Source organism: Larus michahellis, chromosome 1 (assembly GCF_964199755.1).
Source record: "Larus michahellis chromosome 1, bLarMic1.1, whole genome shotgun sequence".
In the NCBI taxonomy this organism is placed as follows: Eukaryota; Metazoa; Chordata; class Aves; order Charadriiformes; family Laridae; genus Larus; species Larus michahellis.
The window spans coordinates 189,244,095-189,265,041 of record NC_133896.1 but is presented as its reverse complement, the minus strand read 5'-3'; the positions used below and the strand labels follow the sequence as shown (position 1 = coordinate 189,265,041).

At 43.1% G+C, this 20,947-nt stretch overlaps 1 protein-coding gene across 15 annotated transcripts in view; it reads left to right on the top strand.

The window, feature by feature from the left end:
* ENOX1 (ecto-NOX disulfide-thiol exchanger 1) overlaps positions 1-20,947 on the top strand; it is a 383,990-nt gene that overhangs the window by 350,452 nt on the left and 12,591 nt on the right. For all 15 annotated transcript variants that reach the window (XM_074564894.1, XM_074565012.1, XM_074565005.1 and 12 more), the window contains 2 exons: positions 3,763-3,870; positions 8,654-8,710. In XM_074564894.1, coding sequence (XP_074420995.1) covers positions 3,763-3,870; positions 8,654-8,710 — 165 coding nt within the window. The remainder of the gene's footprint in view (positions 1-3,762; positions 3,871-8,653; positions 8,711-20,947) is intronic.

The following is a 20,947-nucleotide window of genomic DNA, read 5'->3' as shown; positions in this document are numbered from 1 at the left end:
GCAAAGTAGGTGGAACAATATCAGACAGCACAAACATTAAAACCAAGACCAATTTTTTTTTATTTTAACTGATTGTGGTGTGTGCTTGCAAGCAATCCGAAGGGCAGAAGAAATATCTATAGGATCAATTTTTAATAAGCACATTTATGTGAAAAACAAAATAACTTTGAATAATTAAATACCATCCTCTTGGCATCATTCATTACGTTTTTTACGGAGAGGCTGTCTGTTAATAAGCAGGCATGACAGCAGTCCCTGTTATGAAACTTGCCTCGTTCCTGCCAGTGTAAGATCCTCTTCCCATTTGCTTCTAATTTTGCCAAACATCACGTGTTTGTCCTGAAATTTTTTAGGCTGTTCGTCTGCTTAGGCTGATATTTTTTTTCAGTCAAAGCTATTTCTTCCTTTTCCAAAATGAGACTAGAAGGGAAAAAATATGCTGTTTGGCAGGGATAACTCCTTGTTACAACTTCCTGGTGGCGGCATCAACCGCTCAGGAAAAAGAAATCTCAGAACCCGACCCAGGCAAAATGAGCAGGTTCTGCAGCTTTTAGAGATAAGTATGAGGGAGAGAAAAAGAAAGAAGGTTAAACCTCTAAGGAATGGCTACAAGGTTGAAACAATTCTGACATCTTTGGGGGTCAAATGGGAAGGTCCCAGTTCTGTGAAAGAAAAACCTTTTGTGTGAGTGGGAATATGGCACCTCGGTTACAGATACTCTGCTTTCCACCCCCGTGAAAAAAAAGACCCTTTTGCTGTCTTTGGAAATCGGAGCCTTTGCACACACAGTAAGCCTGCAGTAGTTGACAGTTTAACCATTAAGACTGCTGGAAGGTTTTATCTCCTACCAAGTGCTTTGCAGCTCATACCACGACCAGAATGCACGCTCTGTTACCCCGAGGAGATTGAGCATGTTGTATGTTTTCCTGGGATGCCTGTTCCTGGCTGGTCCAGAGCCAAATACGTGCCCTCAGAGAGTGTCTTCTACACCGCTTCCTCCCATGGTCGGACAGTTTTGGAAAAATTGCTTCAAACACAAAATGGAAAAAGTCAGGATCAAAGGAAGAGGGATATAATTAGGCTAAATCACCGTGGGAGATCACAGTGGGAGATGTCAAAATAAAACGGTGGAAGTTTGTGAGCTGATCTGCGGTTTGTAGAACTTGGCCATGGGAGAATCATGTGGAGAGGGTGGGTGGAATGGGGAAGGAGATTTCAGTTCTGGTGTAAGTATAACAGGTTCAACCCATGAGTGAAATTTGATTTCCCATTTGTAACAGTCATTCAGTAGCAAAAAGGCTTTCCAGGGGCAGAGATGGACTGAAAACTCACTTGTCTTCCAGATGGGAGTTTATATTGTTCATAAGGATGGACTCTAGGGTTTCTCCCAGAAGCTGGAGTAAAATCTCTGAAGCAGGATGAAGGTGCAGTCTGGATGGTGGTGATGTTCTCCTTGTATACGCGTGGCTATTCACTTCCTTCAGAGGCTGTGGAGCAAGCAAAACCTTTTGTGAGGTCTTCCTCAGACTCCCTAGTACTTGTAGCACTGCACTGAGACAATGACAATAATCACAATCCCATCCTTCAAGGTTTCAGCTGATTGCCTGGTGACAAAAAGAGGGCTTCCCCCCCCAGTACATAGTTGGCTAGATGAATTCCTGACTTTGTGTGAAGATCATTTTGTTCACTTTGGCTCCTACCTTTGAATCATCAGAGGTTGGCATACTGGTGAGACATAACTGCTCAGAGATGACTGAGATAGGGGGTAAAGACTCCTTTCTCTTAAAAACCCTTGCCATGTTCAGGTGTGTAAGGTCAAACAGGTTGCAGATGGGAAGGAGAGGACATTTCACCAGCCCCTATATAGGTGACGCATCTGCTTACCAAACCTCAGGTGTCTCAGCTAGTGACCCTTGAAAGGGCTTATGCTGTCTTTCTGGTGTCTTGTACGCTCTGCTTCTCTTCCAAGGATTGGAGTCTCTTCTTTCTAAATTGCAGACATCAGCTAGAGCTATCCTGGGAGAAACTTAATGGTCTGTAATAATAGGAGGTTACACAAGGTGACCAAATGGTCCCTTCTGAGCTAAAAAGTTATGAAATGCCTGGAAAGCTGTAACTGTGCTAAGGACCTGCATGGGTATCAGTGTGTGACATATGACAATATACACAAATTCAGCACATCTTCAGAAAATGTAGAGACCAGTACCCAACAGGCAAGGTGAACACAGGCAATCCATCCCTGGTGAGGAAATGCCAAAGCAGAGCTTCCCACACAAAAGCTGGTTGGGCGGGAGCCTCAGTGGAACAGACCTTGTTATTTCACTGTATGTAAAATCTTGAGATTTGAAGTGCTCTTGTGCTGTGGTAGAGTGAATCCACATACCTGAATGTCTCTTGAAGGCTCCCGGGGAGCAGTCCAGGTGGCAAGATCCATCAGAAAGCTAACCCAGCTGGACCGTAAAGTGTGTGAGATATAATCAGACATATACGCACATGTATTTTCACTTCAGTAGCTGAATTAATCCATCATACTGGTGTTCACTTACAGCAGAAACACACTACCAATAACTCCATCAGTCCCTGCAATGTCATCTGTTTCCAAGCAGCTCTGAAAACAATACTGGCGCCAAGTGCTTTGATGCCTGGGACTTCCAGAGTGGTGGAACAAGGCCAGGGACTATTTCTAGGTTTGCTATCTATAACTTACCGAGATGCTGAACAACTGCAACGTTGGTCTTAGTCAGAGTTACCAGTCCTCAGCACAAGCATAAACTAAGCTTTAGACTCTTAGACACATGGTTAGGTCAGTAATGCAAGTTAGTAAAGGAATTCTTTGTTTAAGTAGTCCTTAAAAAAGAGTGTGCTTACAAGCAATATGTTGCCCCAGCAAATCATAGTTTCCTTTCTTGATCACTAAGGGAAAGCACCGTAAACCCCTTTTTAATCTTGTTTGTCTCCTCTTGCTCTTCAGCAGTGTCTAACATGCATCACATCGATACAAAAATATATAATTATTTCAGAATCAACTAAATCTACTGACCTGCTCTTGATAGTCACAATAAATCTATGCAGAACCTAAAGCTAGCCAAGACCAGGGGACATGGGCTTTTAAAGATGTCCCTACATCCGGGAATTCTCTTCATAAAAATAGGTTTTGGTCATAGCTTTTTGTTTTGACAGTTCAGATCAGCAGTCTTGCTGGCTGACATATTGATTGTAGGGCGTCAGTCTTCCTGATCTAATAAAATATCACAGCACAAGGGGGAAAAAAAGGAAAGCTTTTCTCTTCTTGGCAACTCGATGTGAAAGCTTTCCAGAATATTGCATTGCATAGAATGAAAATGGCTGTGGGCCAATGACTAATTATATTAAAGGGCTGTGCTTTTAAATTATTTATGTACCGTAGTGTTTACCCTAGTATTATTAAAACCACCGCATATACTTCTGGAAATAAGATTTTGGTTCAGATGAATGTGGCAGTCGCTCGGTGGGTGATATACTGTACCAGGAGGTTCTACTTTAACGTAACAAATAGCTTAACACACATTAACAGATGCGTTACTCGCGGAGCACTGCTGCAGAAGGAGATGCAGATGAAAATAGTTTACCTCTGGTCCATTTAGGCACAGCAGATTATGCAACAATAATAAACGTAGGAGCAGTCTGCAAAGCACTGTTTGAAATGAGGATTTATCAAACTGAGGATTTAAAACCGCTTTGGATCCTGACGATGCTAACCAGAAACTTCTTTTGTTTGCGCAGCAATTGCTGAGCATCCAGGAAGAATTAAATAACAAAAAATCCGAACTGGAGCAAGCCAAGGAAGAGCAAACACATACGCAAGCGATGCTTAAAGTCCTGCAGGAACAGGTGAGTGTCTCTGGCGGGAGAAAAATGCTGGCTTAGGCGTGCTGAGGGGACGGAGGACTCACGGCTTCACCTCCAAAATCCACAGGAGTCTGACCACAGACTGTGCCGTGAGCAAGACATAACCTTTTGTGGCCTGTGTGCCTGCTCTGATTAGCATTTGTGAACACAGCTGGAGCTAACACGGAGATTGAGAAAACAGAGTGAATATGGGCCCGTATTTGACACTATCCAATATTGAATTTCATGTGTTGAGCAACATTTCCACATATGTTATTCTACATGGATATCGGTGAAATGTGTTTTCACTCTGAATAAAAAAAAAAAATGACGTTGGGAGAGTTAAATACACCTGAAAAGCAAACATATTTGAAGCAGAACAGCTCTTTCTTTTAGGACTAGTATTGAAGAAAAAGAGCGTGGCATCTCCAGTGTTATTCATGCAGACACGAGTATACAAAAAACTTCATGATAATGGCATTTAAAGAGTGCCTATCAATGCAATTATTTAAGCAGTGAGAAGCAAACCTCTGTAAATCTGATTGTCATACCTTCTTTGATACTAAGGTGTTCTATGACACTGAGAAGTGTATTCGCTAGGATTGTTTTATAAGCGTGGTAAGATGGGTAGTTACGCAGCAAAAAGAAAACGTGGTGCTAAGCCTGTAAATCTGGAGAGGAAACGGTGCATTGTGTGCGAGCACGGTGTGCCCAAACGCGCGTTGTCTGTGTAGACCACGTGGCTTGGACACGCCAGAATCGCGGGCACAGTCTCTGGTTGGAAAATGTATTTTAATCCTTTCCAGATAAACTATGAACTAAAATATTTAGTGCCTGGGTTGAGTACTTGCAGTTTAAAGACTGCGGGATCTGAATTGCTCAGATGGCAGCGGTTCAAAACGGTGATGATTCTCATATTCAAGATTTTTCAGCATGTATGTCTGAATACATCTGCAGACAGATTTATACATTTAATGTACATATTGGGAAAAGTAAACCATGCTTATTTCAGATCTTTTTAACGTCATTATGAAAGCTGTGACATTGTGACACATTTAACATTTGTCTTTGAGCATATCTGGTGACAAATATATCTAGAAACTAACAACTTAGATTCTGGGAAAAATAAAGCTTTTGTGTTCAGATACATGTTCTTAGCACTTATGGTTACAGAGATAGCCTTCTAAATGAGAGCTGTTGCAAGACTGTATTACACAAAGCGCTGTGAAGAAGAATGGATTTGGTGATGACAGAGTCTTTATAAGCACAGAATCCACCAGATCTACTGAGATAATTGCATCTCATTTCCATTTTTACATGGCATTCAAGGTATAGCATTATAAAATTCCTGAAAAAGAAAAAATGAAATTGCGTGACGTTATTTTACATCTTGGTAGCAATTAAATGCTGCAGAAATGTATGGGAAGATGTTACAATGCTAGGCTCCGGTAGGGACCACCAGGGCAGACTTTTGAATCTCTGCAGACTCCTACTAATTGTGAATCAAATGTGTGCTCATGCTAGGCAGGCAGATGAAACAGTGTCTGGAAGAAAGGCAGGATGGATCTGCATTTCTCTTGAGAATTAGCTCTGAAACACGCCTAAGGCCAAGACTGGAAGTAGCCAGAACTCCTGAGGAGCACTACAGCGTGCTTCTCCAACAACCCTGAACTGGTTCCAAAACTCTCCAGAACAGCAGAAGCCCTAGCAGTAATGACCCCTACTTGCCAAAGCTCACAGCTTTCCTTTGCAAGCACCGCAGCTCATCTGTGTGTTTTATCCACAATGGGTATTGAAAATCATCAGGCAGAGTCAAGTAAATGCGAACATTTCTTTCAAAAATAAATAGCGCCGGGCTCCCGCCTGGATTCTATGGCTTGGTTTTGTGATACGTTTGCTAAAATCTGGTTTTTCGTCTCAAGCTGGCAGAGGGATCCCGCCCTGCCTCACCACGGGCATGTTTGCCCGGAGAGGTGCAGCTGTGTCTGAGCACATCTGCTGGCTCAGCACATCTCGCGCTCATCCAGTCGCACCAACCCAGCCGCATCCAGGCTGGGACATCCTGCTGGGAGAGGTCCCGTTTTCTCCTGTATTGCGTTGCATTACAGTAGCCAAAAGGTTTCTGGATCAGATCTGGCCCGTGGCCACCAGCTCTGGTTGTCAGAGGGGTTCGTGCCCGCTGGTTTATGTCAGACCTACCCCGACCACGGCATTAGATGCATCAGACCCTTAGAACTCCGCAACCTTTCTCCTTTCCTTTTGGGTAGGCTCTTGCTTGTTACTGGCCGTAGTTCAGTGCGTTGCCTCAGCATGCGCTCTGCTGGTAACATCACGTTCTCCACCGACCTGCGATGGAGCCCCTTGCCTAGGGGGTAAGGCATGTCCTTTTATTCCAATATTGTGTGTTTTTCTGAGGTTCCTATTCCAACATTTCACTATTTAGGATGTGAGAGAAGAATATAATTTAAATTTTAATTTAGAAAAAAACAATATTGGGAAAAAAGGGACTTTACCCCTTTAGCCTGTGGGAATGCAGTTGCATATTGTCTACCCACAAGTTTTCCACCATTATCTTCACCGGTTCACCTCCACCTCCTACAGAAGTGGTCCTAGTGTAGATGTGGATGCTAGCACCTTCGTGCCTGAGCTCTGGCATCCTTTTCAGAGCATGGCAGGCAATAAAAGAGATGGAAAGGCTCAAGCATCCTGTCTGCATTAGAGTTACGTTAACCAGTGGAGCAGTGTCAGGGCAGCGATGGTGGGAAACCATGATGGGATGAAAACCTGCCAGACCAGCATAGGCTAGGGGCTGAGCCCACCCTCCGTCAGACACACGTGTGGCTGATGAGGGAGTGGTACGTCACCAGCAGAACGCATGCAGAGCGTTGCCCAAGAAGCCAGCAATCACCAAGGGGTGACGACACTTTATCAGCCTGGAAAAGGAAAGGCAAAAGGTAAATAATGAGCAGCACTCCCTGAGCGCTCGGGACACGGCATTAGCGTGCAGAGCAGTTTTACATACGCGAGCGTGCTCTCCTGACCTCATATTCAGATGAGTGATTCAGCGGAACTCAATCGGACTGCTCACGTGAGGTGAATTTCTATAACGAAGAGTTGGCAGAATCAGGGAACAGTCCCTTTTGGTTGCACCGCAATGCAGAAATACCTAACTTTGGTGCTTGGCTGGAAGCAGCCCTGCCGGATCGTTCCTACCAGCCGTCCTCACAGTGAGGTGGTTTCACAGGATGGTTATTTTTTCAGTGCAGGGAAAACATGTAGCATTCATTGGAAATGCACCACCCTGCTGTCAGTATAAATTGCAGACTTTTCGAGGCTATTGAAAGATGAGCATCGGTGAATTGAACCAGGACACCTGATGAGTTTGCAGTCCCCAGCTTTCCTTTGTACTGCCTTATCAGGGATTGCCACCCCCTTCCCTCGCCATCAGGACCAGTGTAGAGGCTTGAGCAGCAGTTCCTGAACTTGTGCAGCTTACAGCCCTGCATAATAAGGTGCGCAGAGACCATGGCCTTCATTGTCAGATTGGAAAGTGTGAGAAGCTGGAAGCTGAATCACACGCAGCTTAGCTGTTGCTGCCAGGCGGCAAAAAGATGATGGAGGTAACCTAGCTGCCCTAGGGTGGTAGTCTGCCAATGCTTCTGAGTCAGACACCTAACCGAAACATAATAGTGTTCCATTTCACCTGGATTTTAGGATTGTTGTCATTCAGGATCACAGCTGTATCATCAACAGTTGCATCAACCCCAGCTTCTTTGCCAAAAAAGAAGGAAAGCGAAGGAAAGTTCTGTTTACTGCTCCCCATTTCCCCCCACCCCAGAGATAACTTAAATTGGAATAACTTAATTCAGATACCTACTCTGAATGAAGTTAGAATAAAGGCACGACTTTTCAGAGATTTACCTAAAGAGTGAATGGTTCTGAGCACTTCATTTAAGTGTACAAACCTCCACAGCTTATAGGCTCAGGAGAGCTGCGGTGTCTGCTCCTTTCTGCCTTTGCTCAATCACAGGACGAACGACTACATATTTTACTGTGGCTCGAGACATGAGCTAGGACATGCCTTAAATCTCTTGCGAATGATTTTTACAATCCCCAGTCCTGGATTTTCGCCAAAAAGCTAATTCAAGAGGATGAAAAAAAAAAAAAAAGTTTTGGTTCGGATCTTATATTAGGAACTGGCAATGTCTCCTCGGTTCTTCCTGCCACTGGTTAAATGAAAGAGCTGTTCTTCTCTTCACCACCTTTTCCGTCATACCCAGGAGCCATGTCAGTTATTTAGATGCCTCCTCAGGAAGGAAACGTAGAGTAGCACTTTGGCATCTTAAACAGTTCAAAATATGTCATTCAAAAGTAATCATTAGCAAAACACTATTTAGCTAGTGGCAACTTGCAGATATTGTAAAGTTTAAATTAATAGCAACAAGAATGGGAAATTAAATCGTTTATTATTCTTGAGAGCCAATTTTGTGCGCTTCTTATGTCTTGAAACTACTTTCTAATCTTATTATTTAAAAAATAATGACCCAGTCTTATTATTTTCTTGGGTTTTTTTGCCAACCTATCAAGCCTTAAGTATGTTGGTTTCAAAATGGTTTGAGCAAAAACTCATTAGAATTATATGCTCCATCTGTTTTTCTCATTGGAAGCTTTATAAAATGCTCCTTCAAATAAATCAAAGATAACTGCGTGAAATACTCAAGTAATGTGCTTGTTTTGTTGTGTTTTGTTTTGTGTTTTGGTTTTTTTTTTTGTTTACTCTTTCCAGTTAAAAAGCGCCAAGGAATTAGCAGAAATCAACGGGCATGATGAATCTCAGGCAAATGTAGGTACAACTATCTATGTATGGTTTACATATATATATATATGCATGCATACGCTTTCAAATTTACTATTTATGTCTTAAAGCTGATAGAATGGCTGAATGATTTGCACATCAGGTTTGAAGAGCCTGTTTGCTGGCTGTTGGTTTTTTTTTTCCTGAAGCCACAGGTTCAAATCCCAGCAAACTTCATTTCGAGGTAGATAAATTGGGTTCCATGCAATTTACTTTGTAGGATTTATTTGGATGAGACTTTTAACAACCGATGTCCTACTTGCTGTATGTGGGTGTTAAAGATACCATGGAAACGACTGCAAAAGAAATACTTCGCCTTAGTGTCCTGTCCAGGATTACCCAAGCTACAAAGTTAACGCCGTTTGTCTCAGTGGCTGCCACCTTTGCAGCTGAGCAAGTCTGGCCATATTTCAGTTCTGAGCGAAGTGATTTGTGTACATGCATAATTTGGAAACAGTTAATTTGCACAAGAGGACTAAATTAATTCGTTGAGTCATTATTTTGTCCAAAATCGTTAGAGGACTTGTTAAGGTCATGGTTTTTTTAAAACCTGCTGCCAAAATAACGCTTCTGTTATTGCCTTAATGATTGCAGTCAAAACAGCAATTTGGATAAGGGGAGAGAGAAAAAAGGAGAACTTTCCTGCTATGTTTGTCATCCAAACCATGCAGCTTTGCGCTTTGTCACAAACATATGAAAATTAAAACTGATTATATGCGGTATCTTCCTCGCAGCCAAGAGAACTAGCAACAGTCTGAACACTAATATATTTTAACATCTATTTTAGTCTAACGGCACAGCCAGGAAAGCAGGTTTATCTTGAACCTGAATGGAAGGCTCAAATTGTCGGAACTGCTTCGTGATAAGGGAATGTTGTCCTCTCTTTTTTTAATCCTTTCCTGAATCTCATTCATTGTGGTCCGTTGCCGCAGTGAAGTCGATAGAGCCTCATAGCTCTCAGCGTTTGGACAGGAGACATTCAATATTGTCTGATAGCTCCAACAAATCTGCAATTGCAGTCTGTCTGCACAGCGTCCCATCGCCCCTTTGAAAGATTCTGTTTGCAAACCAAAATAAAGACATTAATCCACTCATGATCTTGAAACGCTCCCATTTGCTACCTAAAAAACTTGTCTTTGTACAGCAGCTGGTTGCAGGACCTTGCTTCCTCTCCAAAAATGTGGATGAAACACGGTTCTGCAAGACTGAAATGTTTTAAAGGAAAATTACCTAAGTGCTTCCAACTTTTATCATTCTGGCTCATATGTAACTGGATAAAACTGAAGAGCCTGAAATTTTTATTTTTATATAATATAAAGGTTGAAATAGCATTAAAATGAACCGTTTCAATTGTGTGAAGAGAGTGTTTCAGTACATCATTCCCAGATACCAAAACCAAAATATTTCAGAATCTTCGGTTAATGGTAAATTTTTCAAAATGTAATGTTTTGTTCCAGTTTGTAACTGCAGGAATTGTTTAAATGCCTGAATTCTCCGTAGGATAGAAACTGTTTTCTGCTCCTGTTTGCTGTGAGCTCTTCCCATGGTGATCTCATAGCAATGTTAGACTCCTAGGAAAAGAAGTCGATACCTAAATTAATGGCGAAGAGGGAAACCAGACAGCTACCATTATTGAGTCACAGTTGCAGCCATGTATTCAACAATTATGCCGCCATGAAATCAGAGAAGGCGTAGCAGCACAAATGGAAATAGAGAAATAGAGGGAAAGAACGGATGTTAAAGCATTTGCTACAGTAATGAACTTCGTGAAATGGAAGTTGAGGTACCTTTTAAACAATTATCATTTATATCAACTATGTAGTGCTCAGGTGTTGTGCCTTGCAGGTTGTCTCTCCGCATCTACTCTCAGCAGACTTCATGGTTCTTGCCCTCGGCCGGTGTGCAAATCTGTGATGATCAAAGAGAAAAAGGCTTGGTGGCTCCTACGTGGTTGTTAGTGAACTGTGATGCATATAATGGGATTAGGACATCTTTGTTACAGTTGACAGGTTGCATTCAGCAAATGAAACACCTTTACATGCAGAGCAAGAGTGGGAGGTGTTGGTAAGGAAAAATGGCAACGTATGTCTATACACTGAACACACAATCTAATCTTCACGCTATGGCATATTTAGATAAGTTACTCCAGAAAAGCACGCTCCTAGAAAGGACAGTAGAAGCTTTAGGCACGCTGCATAGGCTTCAGGAAAGCCCATACTGTAATCTTCAAAAGATCATTTCCTGCAATCCTCAGGCTTTCTGCTGGTGGCACTGGTCTGCACCATATTTTACATTAAAAAATATTGTTTCTTAAAATAAAACCTAGAAATATTTTTCTTAGCAAAAGCAGATAGAGACGAAAATATATACTTAGACCTATCCTGGTGCGTCTTCTACATTTTCATTATGTGAGACCATCCTGAAAGGGAAACAAGGGTCTGGACACCTTTGGAAGAAGAAAAGCATCCATCTTGAAACATGCACCACTTATAGATGGACCGATCTTCATTTTTTTCTGTTGTTTTTTGCAGGGGAATTGAGCACAGTTAACTAAGAGACTGGAGCAATTGCAATGTTACCTTCCCTGCCATGGCAATGCACACACAAATCTGGGGGAAAACCCCAGAAATTTTAGTGTATCGCCAATACATCTGTTATTTCCAGAAAGCAAAACCATCTTACAGGGCTCTGTAAACAGTCGTAAGTGCATTTCATGAGTGACTTGCCAGGTACCTGCAGTAATATTTGTTATGTACATTTCTCAACTATACTCTGCGGCAGGAAAGGCCAAATGTCAGTCCCAAGCAGTACATAGAACCCAAGATCCTGGTCTGGTGTTAACAAAGACTTCAACACCCAGGACTGCCAGAGGTGCTGTCACTGAGCATTCATTTCCTTCGGCCCTGCCGTTAGGAAAAGATTGCTTCTTGCTTCTAATCTGCCCCCCTCTTAACTTCCTCTTCATTGCCGCGTAATATAATGATATTTAATTCACATCTCTGTCTTAACTGAAGAGAAAATAATGGCCAATAGACAATAATAATTTCAGATACAATCCGCTTCCAGGATGTTCCCAGACTCTTGGGACATGATCAGTTCCAACGTGAAAAAAAGTCTTGCCTGGGAGGTGTGCTCGAGTGGAGAACATTTTGGACACTGAAGATGCTAATCACATGTTTTGTGGCTAAGTCTATAAAGGGAATTTATTCTTCCACTTTTTCTGTACGTTCAGTGGCTTTCTGTGGAGCCGCTTGTATATAGGTTAATTCTATGTTTTGATCAAAGAACTTTTACTCACTGATGAGTTCAGTATACATAGAGCACTGCATGCAAATACAGTTCTACAACCTTGGTGAATATATCACAGTTCGGGGGTGGGAAGGTTAGTATCCATGGTGTCCCTCTATTGTTAATGGAGAAAGGGAGATTTTTTTACACAAGCCTCATTTTAGAAGTACTCAGTGATCTTCTTCCAGGAGTTTGGCACTCTCCCTTGACACCTATCTGCCTGCCTTCGAAAGCTCCTGTGAATAACTCCTACCCTTTGTAAAAGTGCCATAAAATGGTAGTTAAGAGTATCAGTCCTGCAAGTTCACACCAAAGCAAGAGATGGGTCATAGTTGCAGAAGCACTTTGAATGACCAGATTGCAATTGCGTGGTAAAGTTCTGACTCTGTTGCAGTCAATAATTAGATTCCCATCAGGTTAAAAAGCCAGGATATCACCAAAAGACTTTTAGGGTACTTCGTTATGACCAAGGCATAATAAAATGAATACATTTCAGAGAGTGAAACTGATTTCACCACAAGTTTTTTTTTTACCAGCTTTTTGTTTTGTTTGAACAAAGTAATGACTTTGACCTCATTCTCCAGCAGCTTGGACACAGTATTCTGTGGCGTTTTCTCCAGACATTAAATCAATAATACTAAGTAGGGATGCATTTTTCCATTTGAATGCTTGAAGCTATTATCAGAGCATTTCTCAAGTTCAGCCAAGCATCTTACATTTGATGTTGATTCTTCCTTTAATTTTTCCCCTCCGTATCTGCTTTTCAAGCAGTTACCAGATGATCCCTGACTCTGAGGAGGAGTATACCCAGGATGAAATATGTCAACCATTTTACTAAATTGCTCACTTTATGCTACACTGAGAGTGATGTTATTCCTGACTACACCGTAGTCTTCTCTTTTCACATAGTACGGTTAATCACTGATGATCCTTCTTTACCAATAACACCAAGCTGTGTGGCACAGTCAACACACTGGAGGGAACGGATGCCATCCAGAGGGACCTGGACAGGCCTAAGAGGTGGGCCCGTGCAAACCTTATGAAGTTTAACAAGGCCAAGTGCACGTGGCTCAGGGCAATCCTAAGCACAAATACAGGCTGGGCAGAGAGTGGATTAAGAGCATCCCCGAGGGGAAGGACTTGGGGGCGTTGGTTGATGAGAAGCTCAACATGAGCCAGCAATGTGCCCTCACAGTCCAGAAAGCCAGCTGCATCCTGGAGTGCATGAAAAGAAGCGTGGCCACCAGGTCGAGGGAGGTGATTCTGCCCCTCTGCTCTGCTCTACTCTCTGGAGTACTGCATCCATCTCTGGGGTCGCCAACATAAGAAGGACATGGACTTGTTGGAGTGAGTCCAAACCTCTCCTATAAAGGCAGGCTGTGAGAGTTGGTAGTGTAGTGATAGAATGAGGGTAATAGTTTTAAACTGAAAGAGGGGAGATTTAGATATTAGGAAGAAATTCTTTACTGTGAGGGTGGTGAGGCACTGGAAGTGTTCAAGACCAGGTTGGATGGGGTTTTGAGCAACCTGGTCTAGTGGGAGGTGTCCCTGGCCATGGCAGGGGGGTTGGAACTAGGTGATCTTTAAGGTGCCTTCCAACTGTAACCATTCTATGATCTTTATGCAAGACAAATAAAGACAGCTCTTAAATGAGGCTAGTTTTTGCAACAAGCCAGGCAAAGATTTAAAAAGCTAACCCCCTTCAATTTTTGGAGAAGTCTGTAACTCCATCAAACTCATCAGACTTCAGTTCTTGTACTTCACTATGCAAGCCTTTAGTAGAAGCACCCAAAGGTACCTGCTGTGAACATCTCACGTTAGTGTATGTGTTAGTACACACCTGCCATAGGATGAGGCGCCTCTGTGCTCTGTGACTGCCTCACATCAAGCCAGGTGAGATGAAAAATGCCCTTGAACACAGGGAGAGGAAAGGGAAGTGGAAGAGTGTAAGGCCTGCTGAAATAGTCCCAGCGGTTCGGCGCAACAGAAGTTGGTCGTCAATGAGATTAAGATCCCAAGTGACTGCTGATGCTTTTGCTTCAATTGCTTGTGAGCGCAACAGCCGTTTCCTGGCTAGCTCACTCTTCAAATGGCTTGCTCTTCACAGAACAACGCAGGCTTGTGATAAAAAATGTTTTCCACATGACTAATATAACAGCAATTTGAGCGTAAAGTTACAGGCCAGAAAACCCCAGTGCAGGGCTTGCACATGTCAGGAAATGCATGTTTCTTTTCTGTCTGGGCTTCCTGGGTTCCTGGGGTTCGTAAGCTGTGAACCTCAGCCTCAGCAAGCTGACCCGAGTCAGGGCGTCGCTGCCTGGGCTTGGCTGGAGTCCTCTGGCCTTGCAGCAGGCATTTCTGGAGCACACGCTAGCAGGTGGGTGCTGCAAAAAAGTGAGGTGATGACAGCTGGGTGCCTTTGAGGGTGGGGAGCAGGTGCTGGCAGCCTTTCCGTACCCGAGAGAGAACTCAAGGGTCACGTCCCTCACAGGGGATGCCAGGAGATGGGGTTTGCTTCTCTCCTCCACATGAGAAGGTTCAAAGCTGCGTTTCCCTACAAGAGCATGAGCTACATGCACTCTCCAGCCCCTTTGTTTTAACTGCTCCCTTTGCAAGATTGTATTGGGTCGACTAATTCGTTTAACAAATGTAGTTAATCTTCTAAAGAGAACAAGCAAGAGTGATGGTGCCGTGCAAGGATGATAGCCCCTTGAGGGGAGAGAAATGTGGGGTTTGCTTTCTCATCATGGGTGTGTTATTTTGTTAGAAGAAGGTGCAAGAACTCTGCACCCTGACTGAGGCGAGGCATAAAGGCCCCAGGGGATTACAGGGACCCATTTACTGTCTGTATTCAGATTCCTCTGTCCCAGTGGGACCAGAACCAGGTGGTGAGGAGTGGCCATGCCTCTTTCTACTTCTTGCCTTTTCCATTCCGGGCATTTATTTGTAGCCTTCCCATCAGTCATTTCCTTCAATTTAAGGCATGTGGAGTATGATAAATTCAAGCAGCTATGAGCGTTCGCAGATCAGCAGCTTTCCTACTTGCCACGGCAAGCGTGAGGAATGACCGCCTCATGAATTCAATACCACGAGGCCTGAAAAATAACAGGAGTTTAACTGGCTGTTCAGGACTGTGTTATCAAAGAGCCTGCTCAGCCTTCAGAAGTTCTTACACGCTGATAGAACAAGTCCCCCTGAGTTCCGCTCTTCGTCGCTCCAGCCCTGGTTTGGCATGTTAGAGGACGGTGATAAAGTTTCATTAGCACGGTGCAGATCTCTCTGCTGGCTGAATCACGGTCTCTGCAGTTTCAGCCAGGATTCTAACCCTGTGGGGAGCAAACAGCTACAGCAGGCTGAGGTATATTCTGACACGCAGTGTGGTAACTGAAGCAGATCTGGGCTATAGCAATAACCCCTTTGTTAATATGCAGCAAGAAATCACACCACTTCCCCTGTCCCTAATTAAAAGTGTCGGAGTGGCATCGTAACTTGGCTTTTGATTGGAGTGAATTCCCGTCATCTGAGGGCGGAGAAGAGAGAACTCTGAGACACAATGATAAAACCCATTCAGCCACCCACTCAGCAAATCACAAAAGTTTTTTGACTTTAAATTTCATATGAGTTCCACAGGGAGACAGTTCTTCAATGCCCAGAGCTGCCTGACATTTTAATAATATCTGATCGTTATGTGCAGCCTTTCATCCCAAAGCATTTTCCCTGAGTATTTATACTGCACACGTATACAGGAGTCATTCCATCATTTCTGGTGAGGAATAACATTCAGCCTTATACATATGCAGCTGTGTGCTGAACCCACACAGTGTAGAAGGCAGATCAGCTTGTCAGAGCACTCAGGCTCCCCCGCAACCACCTGAAGGATGATGGGCCACCTCTGCTTCAGCCACAAGCCTGCTACTGCAATCCCAGGGGTTGTACACCACATTCGCGCTCCCTCCAACCTGCTGAAGTCCTTCAAGGAATAGACAGCAAAAGGCAGAAGCCAGGAAGGAACTTCGGTATTCCCAGGAGACGCTCTTCTTGGAAGAAGAGTTCATCATCCTAATCAAGAGCCAAGCCAAAGGAATGAGTGCTCCAAAATGTTTGTTTCAAGTGCTTTTCATATATTCGGATGTGGAGATTCCTGTGAATATGGGGGTTGCCCTGGGTTTTCAGATACCTAAAATTAATATCTTCCAAATACAAATCCTTGCTGAAAACGATTCACTCTCTTAAAACATTTAAGGTGGGGGTTTTTTTCACCCCAATTGCTTCCTGTTATTTCAATGAAGACATTTTCAAAACAATTCTACACATCCCAGAAGGGAAACGAATCGCCTTTCTTTCTTCTCTTCAACTTTTTTTTTAGAAGTGCATCATTCTCGAGGACATTGCTAGAGCAATATTTAGGTTAAAGACCATTTGAAAGTGCTTTCACAAGTTCTCAGTCTCAAGTAAACACGAAGTATCCCCTCCTACAATGACTTCAGCAGAGCTGGTGGGCAGGCGATGCTTTCGTTCAGCCAGCCGTTGGTTTGCTGCAATTCCCTAACACAAAGTGTGCAAAATGACAATTACTTTTTCCCTTGCAAAACAACCACCTTCACATCACATAAAACATCTGTGTTAAGTCATCAGGAACCTACACATAAATCCAGCTTTAGAAAACGAAGCAACCTGATCATACTTTTAAGAATAAGCGTGAAGTAACTTTCATATTAGTCATCCGTATTTTGCATATGTACATTCCCATAAAATAGATGTGCTCAAATACAATGAGAACAATATAAAGAGATAGTTTCAATGAGAAAAGCATTTTCAGATTATTGCTAGTTGCCTAAACTCAGCAGGTGAAAGTTATAATAGTGAAAGCTTTGTAATGAAAAAGTTAAAAGCATCTCTCTGGCAAATAGGATGGAAAAATAGGATGTCAAGAGCACCATAACACAATTAATCTTTACTCCTGAAAACAGTTCTGTCATGTAGGATAAATCAGACAAACTAATCTTCGATGCATAGAGGTGCATTTGGAGTGCTTCTTTTGCAAGGCCTTATATTCGCTGTTCTAATTTTTCTTCATTGTTGTTCCTGTAATTTTAATGCCAGATAATTTTTCAACCCAGTTGTCAGCTGTTTATTTGTTAATACTAGTGCACTCTTAAATTTACAGTTCTGGCAAATTCTCTATTAGTGTACTTTAAAAGTAAATTCCGATATTAATGTACTTTAATTACAGTGTGCTGTGGCTGGTTTCTTGCATAGCACAAAATAAGTTATCAAGTTTAGGCTTGATCTGAACGAAAAGATGACACCTGGTCTGTATCATTTCTAATGATAGACCAGTCACAAGCAAAAACTGATACAACATTCGCCAACAGTATAGCATATGGCAAATACGTACTTTTGCATCATTAGGTAGATAGGAGAAGGAGGAGGATCCTCTGAGACCCTGGAAAAAAAACACCGAAAATCAAGTGGTTTTTTGCTGTGTTGGTGACCTCATGCTAACTCTAAAAGTAGCCCAGGCTGCTTGTGAGGGCTCTGGTTTGAGACAGATGGTTTCTTTTTGCCTTATTCCTTTTATTTGTGATGCAACACTGTAATTTGTTACTGTAAGCTGAGTTAACCCAGTGCACATAGAAAAGGCCAAGAGACCTCTCTACATATAGACAGTGTGTCAGCAAGACCATCTGACTTAATGTTAGCCCCTTTACCGAATTCAGCTCTCAGGCTGTGAGGAGCCAGGACCATGTAAAAATACAATATTTCTATGAGGCAGTTAATTTGCTAGCACAAGATCAATTCATTTGTAGCAACAAAAGAATTAGATTAATCAAAGATTATGAGCAATTTTCTAGTCACTAAAGTATTTTTACAGGAGTAGTCAGCAGAGAGTCAGAAACAGCCCCGGTAAGAGGATATGCTGAAAGAAGAGCTGTGTAACACACATGATGTTCCTGGTGAATTTTGAATTACTGTCAGAGTTGGAATCGTGGAATCATTATGGTTGGAAGAAACCTTTAAGATCATCAAGTCCAATCATTAACCTAGCACTGCCAAGCTACTACTAAAAAAGTCCCTTAGCACTACATCTACGTGTCTTTTAAATACTTCCAGCGATGGTGACTCAACCGCTTCCCTGGGCAGCCTGTTCCAATGCTTGACCACCCTAGCAGTGAAGAAATTTTTCCTAATATTCAATCTAAGTTCAATCTGAGTTCAGATGCTCAACCCAATTTCCACACATCACAGCACAGCACAGTGCCCTAGCAGCCCGTGAAGAGGAACAAGCTCCATTAAAGGAAGAATTAGAGCCATTTGTCCCAAACCAAGCATTGCTGCTGTCGGGAGTTGCTGAATCCTGCAGCCTGACAGAGGCAAGGTGGTCGTAGCTCCATGTGATCGACCTGCAGCGAGGATGAGCACATATTCCCCACAGGCACGTGCACAAACGCGCATATACAACACATGCATCACATGCATACATATACGCATGGCCAGCCACACAGCCAACACAAACTCAGCATTCACAATCGCAAACAGCACCGATGGCCTCGTCTTACTCCCCTTTCTGGCTGACCAGGATAAAGGTCCCTTAGTAAAAAATATATATGCAGGCTTATGCATATACGCAATGCGGATCCCTCCAGTAACTGGCCTTTGACTCTCAGTCTATCCTATCTGGCCTCTGCATCACGCATATGCACACACACAAAGGTCTTTTAGTCATTCCCCAGACCCCACGATGTCCCCAGTTGCTGGCTTGGATCCCTGGTCCCTCCATTAGGTCACGTGCAGTCTCTCTGTTCTCTCCTTGATCCATCCCAGACCTACGGCCATTCAGTACCTGGCTCCCATGCTTATTGTCCTACTCAGTGCATCGTCTGGCTTGATGCTCACCGGTGATCACGAACAGCCCACGCACACAGCCTGGTCTTTCTAAGTGCAGACACATGGCCCTCTGACCCCTGATCCCACTCCAGCTGCTCTGCTCGGACACCCATGCACACAGAATAGAGAGTCCTTCACCCAGGAAGAGTTAGAAATTGAGATTAATAAGTGTAATGCACTGATCAGGGCATGTCATGGCCACAGAAGTGTACTGACCAGCAACCTGTTTACAAGTGACCATCCCCTTTTATCTCCTTCCCAAACCATGATCCCTCCCTTTTCCTGCCTTTTGTTTCGCTGCTAAGGACCCTCAACTAAATCTTGTACAATCCCAAGAGCTCTTCCCCTACATCCCGTAACAAGTCCCATACCCCTACAGGCAACTCCCCGCTCAGTCTGTAAGATCATCTAGAGAGCATTTCCATTGTCTTGGTACGGGTCTTGATAGGTGTTCTGCTCGACCCCTGGGGCTGATGCTCTCCTGTGACAGCCCTGGGAAGAGCTGGGTCAGGGGACTCTCTTTTCTGTGGTTAGGTTATAGAATCATAGAATGTGTTGGGTTGGAAGGGACCCTTAAAGGTTGTCTAGTCCAACCCCCCTGCAGTAAGCAGGGACATCTTCAACTAGATCAGGTTGCTCAGGTTATTGGGCTTTCCCCATCTGTGATGGTACCTTTGTCCTTCTTTGTGCTCATGGAGATCACAAGTATCAGGAGGAAGCAGCAAGTGATGGTTGGAAAATCCCTTCTACAGGGGATGGAAGCACCCATCTGTTGATGACACATCCCACATGTTGTTTGATGAGGGTTGGGATGTTGCACGGAAACTGCTGAGGCTTATCCAGCCATTGGACTGTTACCCCTTGTCGCACATCCATGGGGTCTAACCCCACAGCTGATCCTGCTTTGAGCAGGAGGTTGGACTAGAGACCTCCCAAGGTCACTTGTGTGATTTTGTGATTCTGTGATCATCTGAGTCACGATCATTGTCTGTGAGTGTACTCATACGTTGCCACATTTGCAAGGAAATTTCATTTAAGTTAAATTTAAATAAGCTCTTTCATTGTAGTTTAGCTCAACTTGGATTGAATAATTTCGTATTCACCATGGATAAGAACATAGACAAGGACAGTAGCCCGTTCTCAACTTACAACCATGTTAAGCTGTCAGAAGTTGTCCTGCACCTCAACCTTGCTTGTCCCCATAAATTTAAGATGTCTGACTTGATATGCATTGAATCTATTGCAAGGCTTCCATTCACTTGATTGAAAACCGAATTAGGCTCCATTCAGGTTAAAACAGCGAGATTAAATTTTCAGATGTAGGTCTGAAGTACATTTAAAGAAAGACCAGCAAAGCAAAAACAACTATACCAGACTTTAAGAGATTGCCAAGTAAATGAAAATATATGAAAAACGTGAAGTCTTCATGTCGCAGGCCACTTTCTACCCGTGTTTGCAGTAGAATCGTCAAGCCTGCCTGGCTGTCAATAAGCAGTTTGGGCAAGCACCTGTGAAGTCTGAGCCCAGTTCTGTGGACTCAGAGCAGGTACACATATGCCTTTCAAAAGCTTAGGGACTGCAGATGTGGTATTGCATGTGCGTGGCTCTTTCTTCTATTAAAAGCATAAAATTACCTTCTCTTATCGAGCTTACAGCATCTCTCCAGCCTGCTGTTAATAGCCTGCAAGATTTTTGCTTGTGTTTCAGATATATAGTTTTTTTTCTTCTCCTACTCATTTTCTCTGATAAATCCCCTGGCTGATGAGAAAGTGTGGTGTATCCCTTACATCTAGCAACATCCAGCAGTTGCTCTGTCATATGCCTGCTGTGTCTAACATCTCGTCTTTCCTTCTTCTGCGACTGTTTTAATGCCTCAGACAATTGGCTTTGTGCATATAACACAAACACCAACATATCTTGCAAACTCTTCCAGAGTCTGGTACGATTTTACTAATTTTTTTTACTGGGTCTTTCAGAAGGCATAATGTTATTTTTACCCACTCACCACACAATTCTGCAGAATCCCGTATACTACGGGATTCAGTCGTC